At 39.3% G+C, this 21,940-nt stretch overlaps 1 protein-coding gene across 10 annotated transcripts in view; it reads left to right on the top strand.

The window, feature by feature from the left end:
• The window catches only part of ABLIM1 (actin binding LIM protein 1), a 208,641-nt gene that overhangs the window by 45,239 nt on the left and 141,462 nt on the right, over positions 1-21,940 (top strand). For 6 of the 10 annotated variants that reach the window (XM_080403369.1, XM_080403377.1, XM_080403371.1 and 3 more), the window contains exon 1: positions 1,954-20,040. The exons of 1 other annotated variant lie outside the window; for it this stretch is intronic. In XM_080403369.1, the coding sequence (XP_080259495.1) occupies positions 19,797-20,040 (244 nt within the window). In that variant the 5' untranslated portion in view covers positions 1,954-19,796. Of the gene's footprint in view, positions 1-1,953; positions 20,041-21,940 lie in introns of those variants that run through there. 3 more of the 10 variants (XM_080403374.1, XM_080403372.1, XM_080403376.1) reach the window with 2 other exon arrangements.

Raw genomic sequence — 21,940 nt, 5'->3', positions numbered from 1 at the left:
TCTCAAAGAGAAAGGGTGGGGATTTTTAGTGTCAGAGAGCAAAATTAACCATAACTAGCTGAGGATCTGGCCCACTGTTATTTATTGTAAAGATCTGTTAAATGCCAGCCTCTGACAGTACTAAAAGTCACTCTTAAGCTTAACACACTTTCCTTCTGAAAGAAAAAACATTTGCTTAACCAACAAGTTGCCAATAAAAAACAGAATTATAGAAAAGTTAATTAATGGGATAATTTTAATAGGTCCTATTTTGTATCTTGGCAACAGAGAGCTTATGACAGTCAAGTGTCTGCCAAATGTTTTATCTTCATGTTATCCATTTGTGATCCATTGCCTGGCGTCTGAATTAAAAGCCAAGTAAGGGGAAAACAATCAGTATCAGCAAGTTCCCAAGCTGCCTTTGAGTGTGGAAAGTGAGGAAAAGCAGAGGGAGGTTGCACGTTATTGTAGCTTTGCAAACACTTAGCTTAGCTTAAGGAAAGACAAAGTTGTTAAGTAAATCTTTAAATGAAGTGTAATGGGAGACTGCCATTTTAGTCTTAGAAACTATTTAAAGCTCAGTGTATAATAGCTGGAATATTTGCATTTCATGCAAGTGTACGTTGAAATCCCAGTAGAATTGACTCAGCCTCCTTCCTTCCTGCATGGATATGTTGGGGAGCATGCAATTTACTCCTTCTCTTTGCCTTCTGATAATGATTGTAAGGACAAGGATGCCTGGGCTTTTTCATCAGGGCTGTCAGTAGCTCAATGTGTGACCTCAGAAAATAACTTGGCGTCTATGTGGGTGGAATTTTTAAAACTAGCTGCCTAAAATTAGACATCTAAAAATAAACAGCTTGTACTCTTGCAGATGTAAACTCTTGTTTCAGATTATTTTCTTGGAAAAATTTGGCTTCTGTGTTTGTTTATCTGTAAAACAGTGTGGTGTTGAGACACAATAAAATATTCTAAAAATCTTTGTGCAGAGAAAGCATGTAGAGGATGATTGTTCATTATTATTGTTTTTGTTATTTTATTTTTTCCTGAGGATGCAAGAATTTTGACCTTAACCTGATCAAATCAGCAGGTGACAGACTTAAAAGCAAAAAAAAGCAATTCTGGAAGTGTTTCTTCATCTAGCACTGGCATACAGGATGGAGCTCAATACTTCAGAGTGCAAAGCAATGAAAAGGAGGGATGTATTCCAATAGGAATTAGGAAAAAGTATAGAGAATAGGTGCATTGGTAGCTGTTAAAACACTGCTCTGGAGGCAGTCTCCAGCTAAACCACCATTTTGCTGCAATGTGGGAGAAAAACTAGAAGGATCGTTCAATATTTGTCCTGGTTCATATGCTTTTTCCCTTAAGCACTTCCTCTTGAATACTAGTGGAGGCATTGCAGGTTTTAGATCTTTATTTATGCCTTACGTAATTAAAATACTGTACAAGTTAATTAATGTTTTTAAAACATTCAGATCATCAAATGAAATGGATATGCAAGAATTTCAAATGATGTCTGAAGGGGTAGGGAAGGTCTTTATCTAACTACAGAGATGCAGTGTTGTGCCATTGGCCCAAATCTCTCTCATAATGCATTTATCTACAGGCTGCTGCACTGGATTCTAGAGATGTCTGGGTACTAGTAGTTCTGTATGAATATAGGCCTCCTTTTAAAACCGTGTGACAGTTTACAAAATGCTCTGGGATACACTAGGATGAAAGGTACATAAATACATGTAAAAGGTTATAATTAAGATGCAATTAGCAATGCACAAGAAAGAAGCGTTTGCCTGGCTACGCTCTGTATGTTTATGAAGTTTCATTTTCTGGAGCACAGAATGCATGGCATAACACTTGTTCTAAGCAGTTGCACTTGGAAAGAATTGCTGTGCACAGGCTCTGAGGAAGTTGCTGTAAATTTTTTTTCTGCTGTGAGACAGAGGCATTGACAGTGATGCAATAATTTCACAGGATGGGGAAAAGATTCTGGAGGAGTCACTGCCGGAAACTCTAAATGAGAAGAAGAATGATTAGCAATCACTAGTCTCAGCCTAGATTGGGAGGGGAGGGAAATTGCTGAAGTACCGAGGAAGAGTCTGCGGGTAATTTTCCTGTGGTGATCTGTTGGTTCTGCTGTGCTGTCACTTGTGAACCAGCTCCCGTGAAAAAGCTGTGGCATCCGCAGGAGCTCTGCAGGGGCGTTTCGTATTACATGGGATTTGGAGTGAGAAGAAATAAGGAGATCAGCTATGAAGGAACAGGGTAAGTTAATTTCCTTTGATAAGAGTCTCCTTTAAAGTCTCTTGTATTTTTTCTTCTGTGGTTTGGTTTTGTTTCAAGTAAATAATTTTATTTAAACAGAAGATGTAATGGCTAGACCATTGTGTTGGGATTCATGAGACCTAGATTCAGTTTCCAAGCTGGGTATAAAGTTTTGTGGTACTGGACAAATCACTTAGTTTGCCTGGTGTTTTCCTCATCTGTAGTATGGAAAGAAGATCTCAACAGGGATGAGATCTTCCAGGAAGCAGGCTGAGCTAATATGGTCTGGTGTTGTCTAGGAAGAACTGCTCTTGAGACTTGAAGGAGAAAGGATGATGTGTGGTGTGTCTCCCACTAGAAAGGGACAACGGGAAGATGCTGACGCATGGGTCTGTGGCTGGCTGAAGTGACTGACAACATTCTTGATTAGTAGGTTTTCTGATAGTACGTAGTTCATGGTTGTGGGGGCCTCTGTTTGGGTTACATGAAGTCTGGAGGGGGGGAAAAAAGGCAATAAAAGAAAATTAAAATCACACAAAAGAGCTCTTAAGTTGAAGAAATGTTAGATTGTTGGTCTGTGTAATGGAGTCATGGAGAACACTGATGTCTTTCTGTTTTTCTGGCACCAGTGTCGTTCTGCATATCCCTTGCAGCATGGGGATTGATTATTCTCAGTCACTTTGTGGGAATTACAATAGGCCTGAGAACTGTGTGGGATGGCATAAGCTAAATCCGATGAAATTGCTGGAGAACTAATAGCAAGTCTCTGCTGAGCTTTAATAGCCAACAAATACATCTCTCTGCTGAGCCTAATAGACCTCAATATTTCAAAGTCTCGTCGCTTGGTGCCATTTATGTGGTTTTTTTCATGGGGCAAACTTACAACGTGTGTGATGGCAGATTTCAAATTACCTAGAGTTTCTGGAGGCTAGACCTTCAGCATTCAGAAACATGCAGAAATTCTTGAGGTGAGACTTGGGACTAGTGCAACGTGTGAGAAATGGTAACTTCTCAATGGTGTACAAAACTACTAGGTACGGTTAGTGAATTTAACACTAAATAAAATCAACATATAATCAGTTGTATTACAGAGGCAATGTGTATGTACATACAAAGCCATGTAGAAGAGTTGAGTTTATATGTGTCTCAAACATAGCGTCTAATGCTATAGCTACTAATAATACCTAGTGTGAGCGTGATGACTTGTACAATATGTAGGTGTATGTTGAATCATTCTCATTTTCCTTCTCTTTCATCTCTTCACCTAAAAAAAAAAAGTATAAATGTGGTTAACTACAGAAGTCACACTGGCATACTTTAGGAACTTGTCTCTTAATGAGGACAGAAGAACTTATTTCTGAACCCGTTTAGCTCCTCTTCACCATTTTCTCTGAGACAGATACGCAATACACAGTTGTATCTAGAAGCAGAGTAAATAAAATGAATACATGTTAGTGGTCAACACTTCCTGGGAATGAAGTACTAGTGCTTTAATTTTTTTCATCTGTTGAACAGCAATAATTGTATCTGCTTACCACATCAGAGTGGTAGTAATGGTGATTAAAGTGTGGAGTGCTTTGATTATTAAAAAGAAGAATGGGAGCAGAGAGAAAGCAGTTTTTCTGATGAGCTAATAATTTTCAGTCAGGCAAGTTAAAGTCCAAATGGAGTGAACGCCCTGTCCTGCACTGCACTTAATTTGGCAGCAAATAAAATGTATAAAGCCAGAGGAGAAAAATGCCAGACTGAGAATAAAGGTGGAGAGAGCAGATTCTGTGCCTGTGTTTACATTTGGCTGTGTGGCCACATGAGTGTGTGTTTTTAACAAACTGCCTGAGAAGATGACAATTCGTTGTGGAGAAAATGAGGGCAAGAGTTCAGGAAATTCAGGATTTAGTGTTTGAAGCAGAGAATTAGAAGTAGTTGCCCAACATTTGCTTGGATTTTGCAGTTCCCACCCAGGAGCCCCAAAAGGTTTTTCTGTTTCTGGCATCTTTTCATACATGTTTAAAGGAGAAAGAGCACTTTTTTGTCATCTAAAGTGAAATCTTAGGGATAAAATGGGATCCTTGTTACAACAGCATCTCTCAGTCCATAATAGTGTACAGAGTTCAGTGTGTTCTAGAGAGCTTTGGGTTGCAAGTTGTCAGCTTCAGCAGCTTGTGTTTGGCTGCTTTTCAGCCTCATTTCCTAGGACAGGAGGGTTGTACAACTACTCTGTCAGTCTTCCCTCTCTCTGCCTTTCAGCAAAGCAGAACTTAAAGGTACCATTAGTGGGGGTACAGGAGAAAGGGGGCAATGAAAGGAAAGGGTGCAGTTTAGGAGGTATGGGTGGAAATTGAAGACACTGAAGAAGCAGTTGAGGAAGACAGCTTAAGGGTTCTGTGGATGAATTTAAAGGACATGGGAAGGAACTGGGAACGCAGACAAATGGAAAGGAACTGAAAGCATTTCTGGGAATGGTATTGCCAAGAGGATGTTACATGGAGGTAGGGCAAACCTGATGGGTGTTGGGGATGTTGGACGCAAATCTGTCAGGAAAAAATGATTAATTAATTCAGCTGCTTATGGAACAGTTTGTCTCTGGATACGTACAAATGCGTAGAAGGAAATGCCTGGAAGTCTACCCTTATGGCCAGCGTAATTGCCTCTGTGCAGGCGGAGTGTGCAGGAACCTGGGGAAGGTGCCTGGGACTTTGGCTTTCCCTGCTCTAAGTGTGTGTGGGAAGTGGTCACTGTGTCTTTGATGCCCATCTTCCACAGGCTCGCTCTTACTCTTTTGTTTAGGTGCAATATAGCCGTCAAAGACAAACAGTGGAGCAGGGATGAGATGCAGAGTAAAATAGAAAAGAGTCTCAGGACAAAATCAAGTCCGTTTGCTATCAGCCTTTGAGAGTGGTTAGGATCCTTTTGTGTGAAGAAAATTGTTGATAATCTCAGCTGCTTTGAGATGGTTAATACATTGGGACATGTCACTGAAAGACTACATGCCACAGTCCTGATGATTAATGGAATATCTAGAGGAAAATACTCACTCTTCCTTTAAACTGTTTGGGAACACAGACACACCTATTTTGCTTGGGCCACTCCCTTTAGTACTGTTCAACCCAGGAAATACTAGGAGTAAAGCCATAGAGTGAACCACCTCTGAAGGATCTGGGTTGTTCCTCCAGCTTGTCATCTGTGCTCTGAAAGGCTGTAGCTTTTCAGGTCCAGGAACATTACTGCTTGAGAGCACAAATGGAACTAGAAATACATCAGAGCTCCACAAACAGCAAAGGTTTGTCCTGGGCTATAGCTCTGCTATGTAAATCTCTATTGATAAATTACATAGGTTAAGCCATCCACAGGACATTAGTTCTTGGATTATACAGAAGGAAAACAGGCTGAGGAAATTCTGTTGGACTGAAATTGGAATGTTTCTGATAGAGTGATTTTGTTATTTAGTTTGTTTTTCTTTACTAATTTGACAGATAAACGCCTCCCCAGCCTGGTGTATTTTATGAACAGTGGACTTTGTTAGGTGGCTGAACAGTGCGTGCATGCATCCATGTGTTTCTCCCCGGGACTGGATTTTTTAGTGTGAGGAGCAGAGCACAACTCAGTGGGGTTAAGCAGTCATGTTATCCAGCTCTGACTCCATGTGTATTTTTGTGAGAGGTAATTCTCTGCTCAGTTTTGCAGTTTCTTTGTCTTCTAGGTAAAGATGGTGACAGCATGCTACTGCTGTGGGGTAGGTTCTGTAAAAAGAGGTTTTAGAGGGGTTTTTTTTGGTTGTTTTTTTTTTTGTGGAAGGTGGCATAAAAGTTTAAAGTATTGTTAATCAATGCTTTGAATGAAAAGCTGATAACCGATCTGTTTCAGGGTGCTATGGAGGGCAGCTTGCTTGGCATTTAACCTGAGGAAACATTGACTGAGCACACCTACAAGTTCTTGGCTGCCTTTGCAACAGTCTGTCACTTGTGTTTGCTGTTGCACAGAGAGGCAGGCAGCAGGATGTTGAGCAGCTGTTGCTGGTTTAGCGGTGCTTTTTCCTTGTTCAAAGGTGCTGCAGGTATGACTGTGCAGTACAGAATGGCAGCGTGTAGCAACCTGCAAGGAGTTATTAGGAGATGAGACTCATAGCACTTCGCTTCTAAACACCAGAAGCACATTCAGCACAGTTTTGGTGGTAAGTTACAACACAGTGATACAAAGTGGATACTCTGCATCCAAGAGGCATGCAAATCTTAGTTTGCTTAGTAAACATTTCTCTTTATTTGTACCATAATCTTAGAAAAAGGGGGAAGAGGTATACGGATAAGAAGATATGTTTCACTTTCTTGGTAACTCAAGTATGGGTAGTTGCTTTCTCTGTTATGCTTGGACAGATAAATAAACCCTTGGGGTACGCATTTGGTTTCAGGAGTTAGAGCTGGAAGTCAGATCCTATTTTTTCTTTGCGTTGACTAATCCAGTATTTGTCTCTTAAAAATAATCTCACACAGATATCTGTATGGATCTAGACCTGAAAAATATGCAGGTGGACATAGTAAAGAACCATGTACATCTCTTTATGAAAATTATCACTTTACATTAAAAAAAACCCCACCCACAACCCAAACTTTCTACCAAGTGTTTATAACAACAAATATTTTTTTTCCATTGTTAATTTGTCTTTGTAGACCAAACACCTAACCTGATGTTGAACTAGATGTAACAGTTCTGTTTCTGTTGTTTCTCTCAATGACTGCTGAATTAGGTGTGCAAAATTACTTCTTTTTCTGTCCTTATTTATTTACCATTTTATTTTTACAAGACCACTTCAGACTTATTACATTAATATAGATTAATCTCCACAGAAGTACAATATAATAGCATTCGGTGAAGTTCAGCGGTTTCTATATTGTTGTGTTGTGGGAAATTACCATATCATTATGTGAATGTACTGTTCAAACGAACATTTGTCCAAGTCCTGTGGGATTCATTCTAGTGAGATTAGGCGAATAACTGGTTCTCCGTTCCTGACCAGATAAATGGAGAGCTGGGGAAGTCTTGCTTATATCTCAGCCTGCCTTGGCCAGTGCAGGTGATCTCTTGTGTGGACATGGAAATCTCTTCTCACTGTTGGATCCTGGTAGATGAACTCCTGATTGCCACGCTGATGAAGCACAGGAGGGAAGATTGATTCCTTCTCCCTGCTACTCTGTACGTGTTTGCTCTTTCTCTTCCCTAGCATTAGGAGAAGGTTGAGAGTTGAGCCCTTTTGAAATCTAATATATAGAGAGAATCTTTTGAGGATATTTTTTTGTCATTTCATTAAAGTGCATAGTGAAAATAGATTGTTTTGGTTCAGTTTTGTTTTTAATCAGTTACACGTGCTGGCTTTCGTATTCTAGAAAAATGATCTACTACTTTTTGTAACAGTCTACTTTGAGTTGGAAGGCCTGACCTTATTCTGATGACAATCCAGTAAGCAGCTGGAGAACTGAAATTTTTTACATCTTCAGAATCAATTAATTGATTCTAGGAAAGGTACTGGGAGAGTTTGGATTCCAAAGAAAGCATAAATGTGGGGAAAAAACTCAATAACAGAACTATCAGAAAAGTACTACAAAATAATGCATTATCTTGTAATTCATTCATAGTTAAAAAGGAAATAACTGGAAGCTGCCAACTGGTTTCAGTCTGAAAACTTGCACAACATATGTTTATGACATAAGGTTGTCTACTGATAAATCTTGTGGTGGTCAGCACCTGTTTTAACTGATTCATCTGAAAATACTGCTCAGTGCTGCTAGAAGAAATTCATCAATCAATTTTTATTAGCACAGCCTGACAGGTTGGTTGGCTCGCCTACTTTCTTTAATTGTTGTTGTTTTGCTATTCTCAATTGCAGAGCTATTCCTAAATCATAACAGGGCAAAACTCCTACCAAAAAACTCAAGATGCATAGAGAGTGTTAATACCGGAAGGGATGTTGAAGCTGAACTGCATGGAAAAGGGATTTCTTTTTCGGTCATTGATTTGTGTCAGTGGTAAATCTGTATTTACAAGTACCACAGTGGTGATGTCAACACAAATAAAAGAAAACTAAGTTTTACCTTAGACTGAGGGATTATTTACACTCAAAAAACCCCAAACAAAAAAACCTCCTAGTATGGACTAGTAATAGTTGTTTGCACTATACATAAACTGAAGAATCAGACCTCCCATTGTGGCTCAACTGTCTAGGTGCAACATTTAATGTATTTTAAGTCCCAAGAAGTATAGAGACTCTGTAATGGTGACTAAGAATGCACCAGCAGATTCTGTCTCGAAGATGGCCAGGGACATCGTGACTTTACATTATGTTTTTCAGTTTACTTTAAAATAATTAAACCCCACGCTTTTGTTTAAAGTTCACATGCTGGAAAAAATACTTTTGTTAGTAGCCCACGACACACATGACCTTAACTGGCAAAACCAAATAAGCTCATATGGCATTTGGTTAAGCAGTGGCAGGATGAGATCAAGAAATTCTTGCTGAAGAAACACTGCTGTAAATCTTTGTTGCAAGTATAATATTAATCAAGCAGTCAACATAGTGGTCTTTGTAGCTATTCCATTTGACTCATTCACTATTCCTATAGTTTATGATACCCCTGGAAAGGTTTTTCCCAGTATCATAAGACTTTATATCCTATCTTCTATTCCAGAATTGTAGTTTGCTGGACACCGAATGCCCTCCACTTCCACTGCAGGATCAAGATTCTTGATTTAGTGCTGTCTTTGAGTAACTCTCACAGGATTTGATAGGCACAGCTTCCCAACATCGTACACGTCAGGGAAACCTCTTAAGATACGACCTGTTCTGTGCTGAGTGGCACTGCTAAAGAACAAATCCTGCTGTACCTGTCATCAAGTCAAGAACACGTTTCTCCTTTTTAATGTCCTGTCAGCTTCGGAAGTTTGCTGTGTTCCTCTGACTGTTGCTTTTCCTGTTGGTGCCAGATTACAGAGTTTATTTGCGTAGATTCCTCTTAACTATCAAGAAAAAAGCAAGCAAAATGAGACCATGGGATACCCAAGAGGACCAGACCCTCAGTTTATCAAATGCTGTTAGTTATATGGGATATGTCATTTCCTGGCATGAATAAATTGAACTACATTCCTAGTCTTTTATCTGCCCCATCAATGTGTTTTCAGATGTGTCCGTGCTTCGTTTTTGCCTGTACAGAGTCACTGTGTGAGAAGTGAGCTGCTCATGGAGTGATAATTTTGCTTAACTGACAGTTTCTTAGTTTTTAACACGGCTTTTGATCACTTCTGTGTATGCGTGCAGCTGATTTAACCAGAAGATAGTGCTGACCACAAGAGGAAGGGTTCAACAGTGCTGCAGGATTTATTTAATTACAAAACAAAGGTTAGCCAACACAGCATATTTAAAGCTGCTTTTAGTAGGAATGTTGGCAGTGGATGAACTGATCTGAGGTAATTTCTGGCATCCTGTAGCAGTGCCATATTTTCCACTATATAGAAAGGTAACCTCCTATTCTTAGTTTTGATGGACATTGACAAAAAGTTTGTACTGGCTTCTGAAAGGTCCTTAAATTAGTCTTTAGAGCACGAAGAAAGAATCTCTTTTAGGGCTTCACTGAAGCTAGGAGAGGGCAGTATGAGTGCAAAAGTTATCCTTTTAGAGTTATGGCATGCTCTGAGAATGGCTGTAATGTTGGAGAACTTGAGAGTTTGATGCAGCAAAAGAAATACTTAATTCTTCTTCTCATCATTTGTGCTAGTTCTACATCTGCAGGAGAAGGTCCACTGTTAGGAGAGAATGGGGAATGTTTAGTAAGTCCTGCAGTGACCTAGAGTAGACATTCTTTTAATATAAATCTTTGTTCAGCGCTTCAGTAAAGTTGCCATGTATTGTTCTGTAATTGTGTGACTTGTCAGAAGAGAGAGTATAATTATATCCAGTTTATTTTAATACATAACAAGAGGAGTGGTGCTTTCTTTGATGTCATGCTTGTAACACATTGCATTTTATAAAGGTACAAGAAATAATATAAGGGTTGAAAGAACACTGAGGTTTCAACTTTGATCTCTTTGCTTCCCAACTTATTTCTGTCTCAGTTACTATGAGGTCTACGTTGCAAAGAGAATGTTACTAAGAGTTTCTCCTCTCAGCTGGAAGGAAAATGTCAAAGTTCAAGAAAGGAAAAGTAAAGAAAAAAAGTCTGATTAAAGGAATTGCATTTATCTTGAAAGGCTTTGCTCTGTTTGAATAAAAGGTACCTACACATTGCTGAGGAGTAGAAAAAACCCAACAGTTTCCTACTGAATATCTGAAGGACTGCCAGCTTCTGCCAGGATCCTTTTTGCTAATTATTCCCTGGAGAGGCTTAGGCGTCTCTTTAACTTAAAGCATAGTGCATGGCCCTACGGAAGTCATGGGATTATTTATAAGTTTTGAGATAGGGAGGCACTTGAATTGTGTTGTTGAGTCAGTTGTTCAATCACAGACTCTTGGGAGTGCAGCAGTTTTTATATTTATATTTCATATAGCCCTCGCTATATACTACCTACAAAATTGCACCAGTTGTCAGCAATTGCAGATGGGTTTTTTTCCTATGTATAAGTAAAAAGATTTGGTTTTGCTGTAAGAATACATGGTGCAGTGTTCTTGACATTATATAGATCAATAGCTTAGCCTTGTGCTGCCAGGAAATAAAATGCTGAGCCACCTCATCTAGTAATAATGCAACAGACTGATCCATTAATGCGCACAGTTATTTTGTGTCTGATAATACTCTGGCAGATATTTTTGTCCATGACTAGTCCAAAATAAACATTGGGATTGATAAAGTAAGGTAAATAGCCTTCGGTTGAGTCATGCCTTTTGTCATTACTCGATAACTGCACTATTCTAGTCTCAGCAACCAGACTAACAGTGATTTTCCTTCTTTGGGGCAGAATAGCTAAAAATGGAATTTTCAGATCAGAGATGTACAGAATTATGTTTGCCTTATCTGGTAACATGATTCTCCAGGGGAACTGAGCACTTTTGGTGTTAAATAAGAGCTGCAATCTACTGGAATCATTAAAAAATAGGGTAATGAAGTTGGAAGGTAATTAAGATCAAGGAGAAGCACTCAGCTATGCTTTACACAACCTCTTTTTTAATGCTGACCAGTTACGGCCAAGTTGTTATCTGTGGTAGTTCTATAGTTTCCATTATCACAGAATCTATCTGAAAACTTCAGTCTTTAATGTACTTGTTGTCACAAATCCCTAGTGAGGGGGGAAAGTGATACAGGGAAACAGAAAGAAAGAGATTAAAGGAATGGTTTAGGGACAAACAAGTCTGTGGGAGAGCAAAGGCTCCATGTTTCTTAAATCCCAGGTTATCATTCCAGCCCTTCAGCCTTACTTTCTTACTATTAATCTCACTATTTATTAATAATTGGAATATTTGATTATGGAAGCAGATACTTTGGTAGCTGCGATGGCATTAAATGCTAAAAATGGATTTCAGCAAATAGAATTTAAATAGAGCAGAATAGGATCAACACAGGCAGTGCTGGATATGGCAGTAATTCATCTGGATGTTGGTGACATTCTTCACTAGTACTTGTTTTAGCGTAGCATCATACCTGAGGCCTTGGGTCGTTAACAGGAAAATACATCGGCAGATGCCTTTAAGCATAGGTGTTAGAAAGCATGGACACTTCAAGATTCAGTAAATGTAATTTTTTGTTGTTTTGTTAAAGGACAGCTATAGCCAGAATTGATTGCAGAATTAATCTTGCATGAAGATCAAATGATGCAAAGGGAGTGATGAAGCCACATAGTTTGGTTCCTTTGGCAGACTGAGGGTCAGTTCTGAATACACGAACTTTCAGCTTTCTGCCTCCAAAGAGGGCCCGTTTTGTGTCACCATTTGGGGATTTACTTGGCTGTCTCTGCTGTAGCTTTAAACCTGGTGGAAGAAATAATTTAAAAAATGAAACCGGATGACCTTTACAAATACCTGCTTCCTGCAGAAGACAGAAAAATAATTTGAGAAATCTTTTGGTAGATTTAAAAAATGTTACGATTGGTGAGTTGGGAATGACAAGGAAAGTGAAAGTTGTTTGGTTTGGGTTTTTTTTCAAGTTTCACAACAGTAATGTAGGAAGAGTTCGTATTTTGGTTTATGTTAGTGACTTTGAAGTTTTACAGATAGTTTTGTTTCTTGCTTTTAGATAAGCTTAAGAGATGCTTTTTAAAAACAATTTATGTTTGTTTATTTGCAGTAATCTTAGTGGAAGTGGATTATCCAATACAGAAACAATGTAGTTATGAAATTGATTTAAACCATTCTTTCATTTCCACTGGATGTGTATCTGATCCCTGGCAGTGGCCAATACCTGATGCTTGAAAGGAACGTTTTAAGACTTCTAGAGGTAGTAGAGAGTACTTTGCTAACTAACATTATTGTTGGTTTTTTTTCCTAACGTACTTTGAATATTTCATCTGGTGATTGATTTCTCTCTGTACTATTTCAGCCTAGCTAATAATTGCAGATGATGGTAAATGGCTGGTGTTTCTCTCTCTTTTGTCCAAGAAAAAGATGATTAGATGTAATCTCAAGCATATTGTTTAGATATTTTTGTTTGTTTAATCTTTATGTGCACTGCTTCACTGAAGGTGGATGCTGGAGTTTAGGGAAGTGAGTCAGATTAAATTTCTGAATGTACAGCAAAGGGAAAAGCATTCCCAAGAGCTTGTTATGCTGCCTGTCCAGCTTTACAATGCACTGCAAAGCTGGTCTTTTGTTGTCGAAGGCTCATGTGCCATGAAAGTTATCATACGTAGTTGATAACAGGAAGCTGAGCACAATGCTTTAATTCAGCTGAAAGATTTTGCAAATGTCATCAGTTGGGAAAGGAAATTGTCACCATGTGGTCTTAGTTAAATCTGAGATAGAAACGTAGTTGTGTTTTCTCTTGCGTTTTTTCTTGGTTGCAAATTGTAGCAGAAGAATAGAGAACAAAGCGATGTTTAATGTATGTTTTGAAAAGCACATCAAGAAGAAATCAATACATAAAATTTTCTTTCTTATTTCTGAATTAGTTTAACAAAATAGCTTGTGCATGCACATCTTGCTGTTAATGTATAAAAGTGAGATCCAATTTGCAGTGTGCCACCTTGGGAGATCCCCAGGTGAGTTTTCAAAGAGTTAATGTTTGATATGGTGTAAGGTGATACAAATGTAGCTGCTTCTTGTTCAGACTTGAACTTGCTGTTGTCCTTTCATACAGACATTCAGACTTTGTGGACTTGACAGACTTCATAACACACTGTGTTTTGCATGTGTGTGCTGCAAAACCAGGTGTTTTGGATGGAGTTTGGCTAGTGATTAGTTAAGTGTCAGTTAGAATAGTAGTGAAGGAAAAAATCTTGACTTGGCAGCTTGATAACAAGCCTAAATGGCAGACTCCTGCTTAATTGGGTTACCCAGCTGAGTTACAACACAAATAATTTTACCTTTCATATCACTTTAACCTGAGTTAGCCCTTTTCAGCAAGTCACTCTTTTTTTTGCTGGTAAAGATATGCCCTGTGGCTTCGTGGTCTTCATGTTTCTCCTGCCATAGGCAGTAGTGTAGCTTGCCTTATAGAACCTTGTATGGGTTGAAACCAGTAAATGAACATGGTAGAGACCTGTGGACTGTAAAATTCATATCTATATAGATCCTTCATAGTGTTTAGCATAATAGAAGATATTAATGCCCCTGAGTTCTTTTTTAACTATATCTTGTGCTTTTACAGACAACAGATTCTTGAAGTAATACTAAATAACCAGGGTTTTCAATCTGTTGTGAGCAGAATTTACGTCTAGATGTATTAGCACAGATCTCTTATTTAAAGCATCTACTTAGTAGTAACAGTGCTTAATGTGGACATCAGTAGTCATTATATGATCTCTGCTAAATATTTTTTCATAAGTGGACATTATTTTAGTGAGGAAGCAGAAAGCATTTAATGAATGGATTAAAAGCAAGCATGGTAGACAAGGAGGATATTTGTCTCTGAGGAATACATATTCTTTGCTGGAAATGGTCACCTGAGTTGAGAGTATAGCCAAAGCCATTCTGCAAGTATTTAGCTCAGTAGGTGTCATTAACTGTGTGAATTGTAGCGGATTTTCTTATGTGCTTTCTCCCCTAGTTAGTCTGATAGTGCTCTGCCCTTGTCTCTGAAGAGCAGAGCAGAGACAGCTATGTGTGGGCACTGCAGCTGGCTGGGAGCAGGGCTGCTGAGTCAGTTCTTGTGTATTTTCTTCTCAGCCAAGATAACAAGATTAGGTGGGCTTCATGTTCTAGAGAGTGAGCTGAGAAAATACCCTCTTCCTTTTGCTCCTGGATGTGGTGCCTTAGTTCTTCTGAAATATGTTGTGCTGGAAAGTACCAGAAAGTACGATGATGTTAGTACCTGGGCTCTTTTTTTTTTGTTGTTTTTTAGTCCCCAGAAGATATATAGCATTGAGAAGTGGTTCGTGGTAATTATATGATGAACTGGTGGTGCTTTTATAGCAGTGGACATGTCTGCTTGCTGGAATATGTCCTAACACATTTCAGTGGTGGTGGTAACACTGTTTCTGGGTCTGCACTAAGTGAACATATTAAATTTCTCACGGATCTGAACATAATCCCAACAATATCTCCCCGTGTGCACCAAGAGAATGGGTTTTGTTGCAGTTTGAAAGTATTTTCTGTAAACTATTGGAATATAATAAGCTGAGGTACTTCTTAAGGACTAAACCATGATTACTTCAAAAGCCACGAAGTAGCTTTGCACTACCGGTTTTTAAAGCTCAGCAATTTTTACGTAGCACCTGAATTATTAATGGCAATAATTGGAGGAGGAAGCTCTGTTGTTTTATCAGTCTCAAGCAAGCAGTAGCTGGTTGACTCTGCAGAGAAGGGCAGCTCCTTCTGAAGCCATGAGTGAACAGGTCCTTGGTGAGGCAGCCTGCAGCGAGGATGGCTTGTGTCACTATGCCCAGAAGATGACTGCCTGTTTTGGACGTTTAGGTAAAGAAATTAAAGGTGTGCATGTGGATTTTTTGGTCTCCGTTATGTGGATGAAGTGTTTTCTCAAGTTTACAGTAAATAGCTGGATGTTTTGTACATCAGCCTGCGGTCTTGAGTAAGTAAATTGTGTGTCAGAAGTGAAAAAGCTGCACGTGTGGAGTAATTTTACCACAAGTAGAAAGGTTTTTTTTGGTTGATTTTTTTTTTTTTAACTGGAATGTTAGAATTTTTTTTTTCTCTTGCTTGCTCTTTTATTTTATTGCTTGGATAACTATATTTCTTGGTATAAATAGACATAGTGCTTGCTAATTTTTCATTTATGTGAAGCTCCCACCTCTCCCTTTTTCTATACTCTCAGTATCTTTGAGATTTCTTACATGGGAGATGAAGATAATCCTGTCGCCTTGGACAGATGCATGAAATGTTATTTGGGGCTATCTAGCTGTGCAATAAATGTGTTACCCTCTGAAGTGGTATAAGGGAAAAGGAAGAAAGATCATTTTGTTTTACCTTGGTGTCTGTGGTTTTACTTCAGTTTTTCTCTGCAGTCAGGTTTTGCTGAACTAGTATGAATGACTTCAATTTCTCAGTTTTTTTGGTTGGGGTTTTTGTTGCTTTTGGTACAAGGATAAAGTGATGCTGAAATGCATTTGCAGGAAGTTTAATTCTGATGGCAGAAGCGATTAAAGACAGTATTAGCGCACTACACTTTTCTGGCTTTTATTTACCTGAAGGGCCAGTTTAATCCTCAGTGTTGCTCAGGAGGATGGAGGTGTATTTTTTCTACTACTTTTGTAGTAGAAGAAGGGCTACTACATTAGCCCTTGGTGTCTAATTTTTGCAGTTATTCGGTGCCTGCTATTCTGTTATGCAATTTATTTGTGGATTGCAGTCAATTTTTTTTCATTACTTCTGTTCTGGTAGCATTAGTACAGAAGCCTCTGTTCCTGGTTGTATATGAAATTTATATGTATTTTTATCATCTGGGCAGCCAGTCGGTTTGGTGAATTCAGAGGGGATTGAACACAAAATGCTTTTGAGAAGGCTGAAAATATTTATGAAGTTGGTAATGAGATAACATATTTAAAGTAGCTAGTCTGCTTAATTCCTGCCTCACATCCAACCCCTTGTGAAAACTGCCAGTCTGGAAAGTACCCATACCTCAAACTGTGCTCTGTGAAGGCTTGAGCCCTCAGCACCGGCTGCTCGGATCAGCCAGGGCTTTGACTTGGCAGGGCTTTAAAAATGTTTTGCTACTTGGCAGATACTGAGGAAGTTTCCTCAACACTACTGGGTTGGGCGCCCTGGATTCCTGAGAATGCCTTTCAAGAAACATAAGGACAGGGTTGTGCCCTTGTGTTTTCTGCCTTTTTCTTTTCTCTTCAGCAAGAATATTAGAAATTAATCTTTGCCACTTAATCGAGTGCTTGACTTAGGTGGTAGGAGGTTGCCACAGTCTTTTTGATTCTGGCTAAGGCTAAATCCCAGCGCTTGGAAACAGTGTTCGTACATGGCTGTCTCAGGCCTTGTCCTTTACCTTGGACACAAGGATCTGACCCTTGAAGCCAGCTGCTCCAAACAGCACTTTGTCTGATTTGGGAAGCTGCTGTAATGCTTCTTGGTCTTGTTTTGCTCACTTCTTGTCGTCTTGTATTTCATCTTAACAGGATGGAGGCTTTTAAAGACATACACTGTATTTAAAGATCATGAACAAAAAAATCATACTGTTTTGTGTTATAAGCAGCAGCTAGTAGTGATCTTTGAGACTGTAGTTACCAGACAATGACAGCAATAACCAGGGCTGGAAAGGGACGTCATTAGTCTCTCTCAGAGGAAGAAGGACCTTATCTTCAATTAAGCAGGATGCTTCTACAGTGCCACGTTAAGGTCACAAACTGCAAAACTGAGCTGTTCCCGTGGACCCCACCAATCCATGTGTCTTGGTGGCAGCAGGAGACTGGGTTGTCCTTTGCTATTTGAAATACCATTGGGCCCTTCTACAGCGGTCACAGGCTGACTGCTTCTGTGGAGGAGATGCTGTGGGAAAAGGGCACTGATCTCTGCCGCCTCCTGAGCTAACACTGCAGTTGCTGCACCTGCAGAAGCCATGCCTGCTACATGCAGGAACAGATGGGTCAAAGTGGGTTAAGCCTCTTTGCCTTTGCTCGGCCCGTTCACCTGTATCATTTATTTGCAACTCTTCTGGGCAAACTGCAAGTTAAAGGAATCAGCAGAGGCTTTATACAGCTTATATGGTATCTGATGATGTGGGAGAAGACTACAGTTTTGTCTGACTGCTGCTACACCACAGATCATCCTAGTTCAGTGCTTCCTGCAGTAGCTGGTGTAATGACTGTCTGGTGAATGTAGCTGGAAGGTTGGAACCAGCATGGCTGGTTGCAGCGGAAAGCGGGGAGTCAGTCTTAAACCAGTGCATCCATACTCCAATGAAGGACAAGCTTTTTTTCTGGGATGTACAGCCAAGCTGTAGCAAGTGTTGGAACAGTTTAAAAAGTTACCGCAGAGCTCCCCTTTCTGCTTTCTGAGGATTAACTTCTGCCGCAGAGTTAATGTCAGGGCAATGTGTGCTTTTGCCTCACCTACCTCTACGGGCAAAGTCCACCTTGACGTGTTGGTCAGGCTGGATAGTTGGCACTGCTGTGTCAAATGTCAACAGCCTTTGCCAATTATCCAGCAACAAACAACACCCTTATACTGAGCTGGGAGATACTTGTGTTAGAGTGCATCCAGCTGTCTCCTATGAGTCATCCCTCTGCTTTAAGCACAGATGGTGATCCACCCTAGGCTGAAGTGGTAGAAGCTTTTGGAGTTTCAGAAGATCTGTCTTTTCAACTGAGTGGCTGTGGTGTGTAGGTCTATAGGTTGTGAAATCTGGGAGGGATTGAAAAATGGCTGCAAAGCTTCATTTCCTAGGGGGAATACTTAAAACATGGCTTTTGCCGAGATCTCTGATCTGATAGAAGATACTCTAAGACATAAGTCAAATTGCTATATTTATTGAGTCAGCTCTTCCTAAAATATGTATTCGCATCACCCCGTTAAAATTAGTGGCGCAGGTTTGTTCTGGCTTTGTTCCACTGTATCCATGGTTGATTATAAAACCCAGAAGAATGGCTGTTTAAGGGGAACTGATTTTTTTGGCTTGTTTTCATGATAACATTAAAGTCATACAACTTGAAAAATAAAAAAAAACAATTGACCTGATAGGAGGTGTGTAATAATAGATGATCTGTAACAGTCTTCTCTTCAAAGCCTGTCCCCATCTGTAGATATTACTTGAACTCTGGGTTTTGAGGGAAGAGTTGAGTGACAATTTCTTACTGTGCTCAGTAAGCCTATTTGTTAGTTTTTTTTAACGTTCTGGTTTAGCAAAAGCCTTACTGGAAGCAGTTCAATTATTACACCACGTCATTTTGCAGCTACAGGTAGCTTCTGTGTGTTAAGGGGAATTGAAAGCCTGGGCCAAACACTGTCTGCGCAGCTGTCTCTCTCTGGGGGTTTGGCTGAGTAAAGAATCTAAAGTTGTCTCTGAGCAGGTCCTGGTCTGGGCTCTACTTGTAACTTTCTCGTACAGATGATGAAAGTTGGTTTAGGTTGGGTTTTTTGTGTTAGTGTTGTGGTTTTTTTTTTTTTTTTTTTTTTTTTTTTAATTTTTGCTTTGGCATTTCCTGCGGCTTTACAGTGCCCCATCGATGATTAACTCTGCCTTTACCCAGGGAGAAATATTCATTAGATGATTAGATTAGCAAGTCACTGAAATTGGATTAATGTAAATACTTCTTGTAAGTGAAGCAGGAAAGGTTGGCACAGTATCTGCAAAGCTTCTTCTGTCAGCTACACAGGAAAGTGGAAAGAGCACAAGCGAACCAGTCCTTAATAGTTAGGGGAAAGCTTAAGTGCTTTTGTATTGAATAGGGAGTGAAAGCTGCAGAAAGGATTTCTCCAAAGAAATCTGCTCATGAATTAGTGCTAGGCAGCCTTCACACATTCCTCAAAAAGGAGGACCAACAAGCGCTATGTTTACTATAACCTTTTTGCTGTAGCGCATGTGCAGACCTAGCACGGAACAGGGGCATGGTAGATCAAAAGCACAGATGTGCGTTTGTAGCTTATGATGATGATTCTTCCATAATAAGATTTTTGACACAGCAAGGTTTTTTGATTTTAAACTAATCCTCTTATATAACTCAGTTACGTTCTTTCTCTTGCCCTGAATATTAATCTGATTTTCAGATACTCTTTATGATTTTGCTTCCAATTTTTGTGTTCTCAGGGATGAGTTGCAACTGATTACAATAGTTGTAGATGCGAGTCACCTGATCAAGCATACTGTCGTAATCTCTTGAAGATAATCACTAAAAATATATCTTCCTTAATCGCCTTTGCTGGATAAGAGAAACAGAGAAGGATTGGTATGGGCAGTGTGCCGTGAGTAGTAGACTGACTACTTGCACTACTGGTTGCTTTCCCTAGCTTTTTCTGAATAGAAATGCCATCTTTCCCCATTTTAAACAGCGTTAGGAAGCTGTGTGGATCAAGTAAAACTGAAGAATTGGTGCTGGAAAAGGTGAAATTCAGAAATTCAGTCAAAAGGATGTCAGTTATTGAGGATGGGGATATTGCAGAGGTCTTGTATCTCATTCCTAAGCAGAGTTTACTGAAGCAACTGCCCTGCTTGAATCCAGATGACTACTACTTATGTGAGCAGTTAATTGACACTCCTGAGGATCTGGGTAAGTGAGGACTGGCATTAGATCTTGAGTTTTGGTTCGTGAATAGGCTAGATAGCTTTAGAGGTAGATTATATTTTTGTAGCAGCAGGATGCTTTATGACAGCAAGTGTGCTTGGGTGTGGAGAAATATTTTATCGCTGACAGAGGAGAGAAAGAGGAGTAAAAAGCCAAACTAGAATCTGAATAGTCAAAAGCAGTTGATGGATATAGTTGAAGCTGTCTCTATGTGGCCATCCTGGGACAAAGGGGGCCTTAATCTGCAGAAATTCTCAAGATAGAAAAATACTTTTTGAAAGCACAACATCCTGTGGTAATGTCTTCCGGAGCTTTCCTATGGGTTTTATGAAACTATGTTCCCTTTTGCTTGTTTTAAACCTATTGCCAAGTAGTTTCATTTGAAGCTGTCTCACTCTTTCATTGGAAGAGGTGATTAAAAGTCTGTGTTCACCTTCTTGTCACTTGTGAGTTTATTAGGCTTCTGTTGTAGCTTCCTTTCCAGGATAAGCAGTCATAATTTATTTAAAGGCTCTGTGCAGGAGCCAGTCAATGCCTTTGACTATCCTTTTTGCATTTAATTTTCTAATTCTACTATAACCCTTGAAAAATTGGGGAATAGAACTGTATTCAACAGGTAGCATAACATGGCTGTAGGTACAGTCATAACAACGCTCTTTGTTCCTCCCAGTAGTTCCTAAAATTTGGTGTATGTTTTTAATTAATATTGAACACTGGTTTATTTCTTCATAGAGCTGTCAGTGGTGGGAGGGCTTATATCTGGAATTCATCAGTTTAACTGATTCGTTACAATCCATTAATTTTTTTTTTTTTTTAAAAAGTTTTCTGGAAACCCCTATCTGTGAAATTGGCTATAAATGTTAATCTGAAGTTCTCAGATAAATTGCAAAAATACTCCCTTCTAGGACTTGCTTTATGGACCTCAGTTTTGGTCACCCAAACTGCTTATGTGGTGGAATTTTGCCCATACTTAGCAGATCAAAAGAACTGCTACATACTTGTCACTCTGCCCAGCTCCTCAGAATGTTAGTGCTGATTGATTGTGTATGGTGAGCAAGTATTTTTCAATGATCTACTTTCAAGTTTGTTGTTTCATCAGTGCCAGGTAATACTTTTTCATCTATGGAAATAGCTTTTTGCTAGTCAGCTCTGTACCCAGTGAACTTCACACTCTTAGAGTAATACTGGCCAAAACCCATATGCTGTTTCAGATGGTTATTACTTCTGAGTAATCAAATATTTTAAAACTAAATTTTTAATTCAAGTGTTGCTAAAACACATGTCAAATATATAATAAGGCTGTGAACCAGAAAAGGCAACTACCATTGTGCCTTGCCAGCCCCCACAGTGTTTCACATTGATATTCTGGAGAAAACTACAGACGATTTAGGCATTTTTATGAATCATAATTTAGGATAGAAAACTAACTGAATGAACAGTGTCCAGCTGTATGATCAATCCATGCAGGACTCCAAAGAAATTCTTTGCAATCATAGCAGGCTATGAGCCACCTTTTTGCACAGGTGCAGTTTTCTTCTAATTTGTATGGGGCTTAAATCAGTCTAGAAATCAGCAGTTTTGCAGTTCTTCACTCATTTGTAAGCAATCACAAAGATAGCAGGTCAGGTTCTGATTAACATTGTGCTACAAAAGATAATGCAAATAACCACTGGGGCTTTTTTTCCTTTCATCCTACATTTTGGGTCCCACTATTCAGTAGGATGGGTGTTGTGGTCCTGCTTTCCAGCGCGATGAGTAATGCTAGCTGAAAGGTTGCAGGCTGTCTGATGTCTCAGCTTTACTTAAATTACAACAATTGGAATCAGAATCTCACCAACTTAGAAGAAAAACAGTAGAATGGTTTTTGGAAACGGCCTGATTGTAA

The sequence above is a fragment of the Falco punctatus genome, assembly GCF_963210335.1.
Source record: "Falco punctatus genome assembly, chromosome: 9".
In the NCBI taxonomy this organism is placed as follows: Eukaryota; Metazoa; Chordata; class Aves; order Falconiformes; family Falconidae; genus Falco; species Falco punctatus.
The sequence above is the reverse complement of the archived record's forward strand: the minus strand, read 5'-3'. Positions and strand labels throughout refer to the sequence as shown.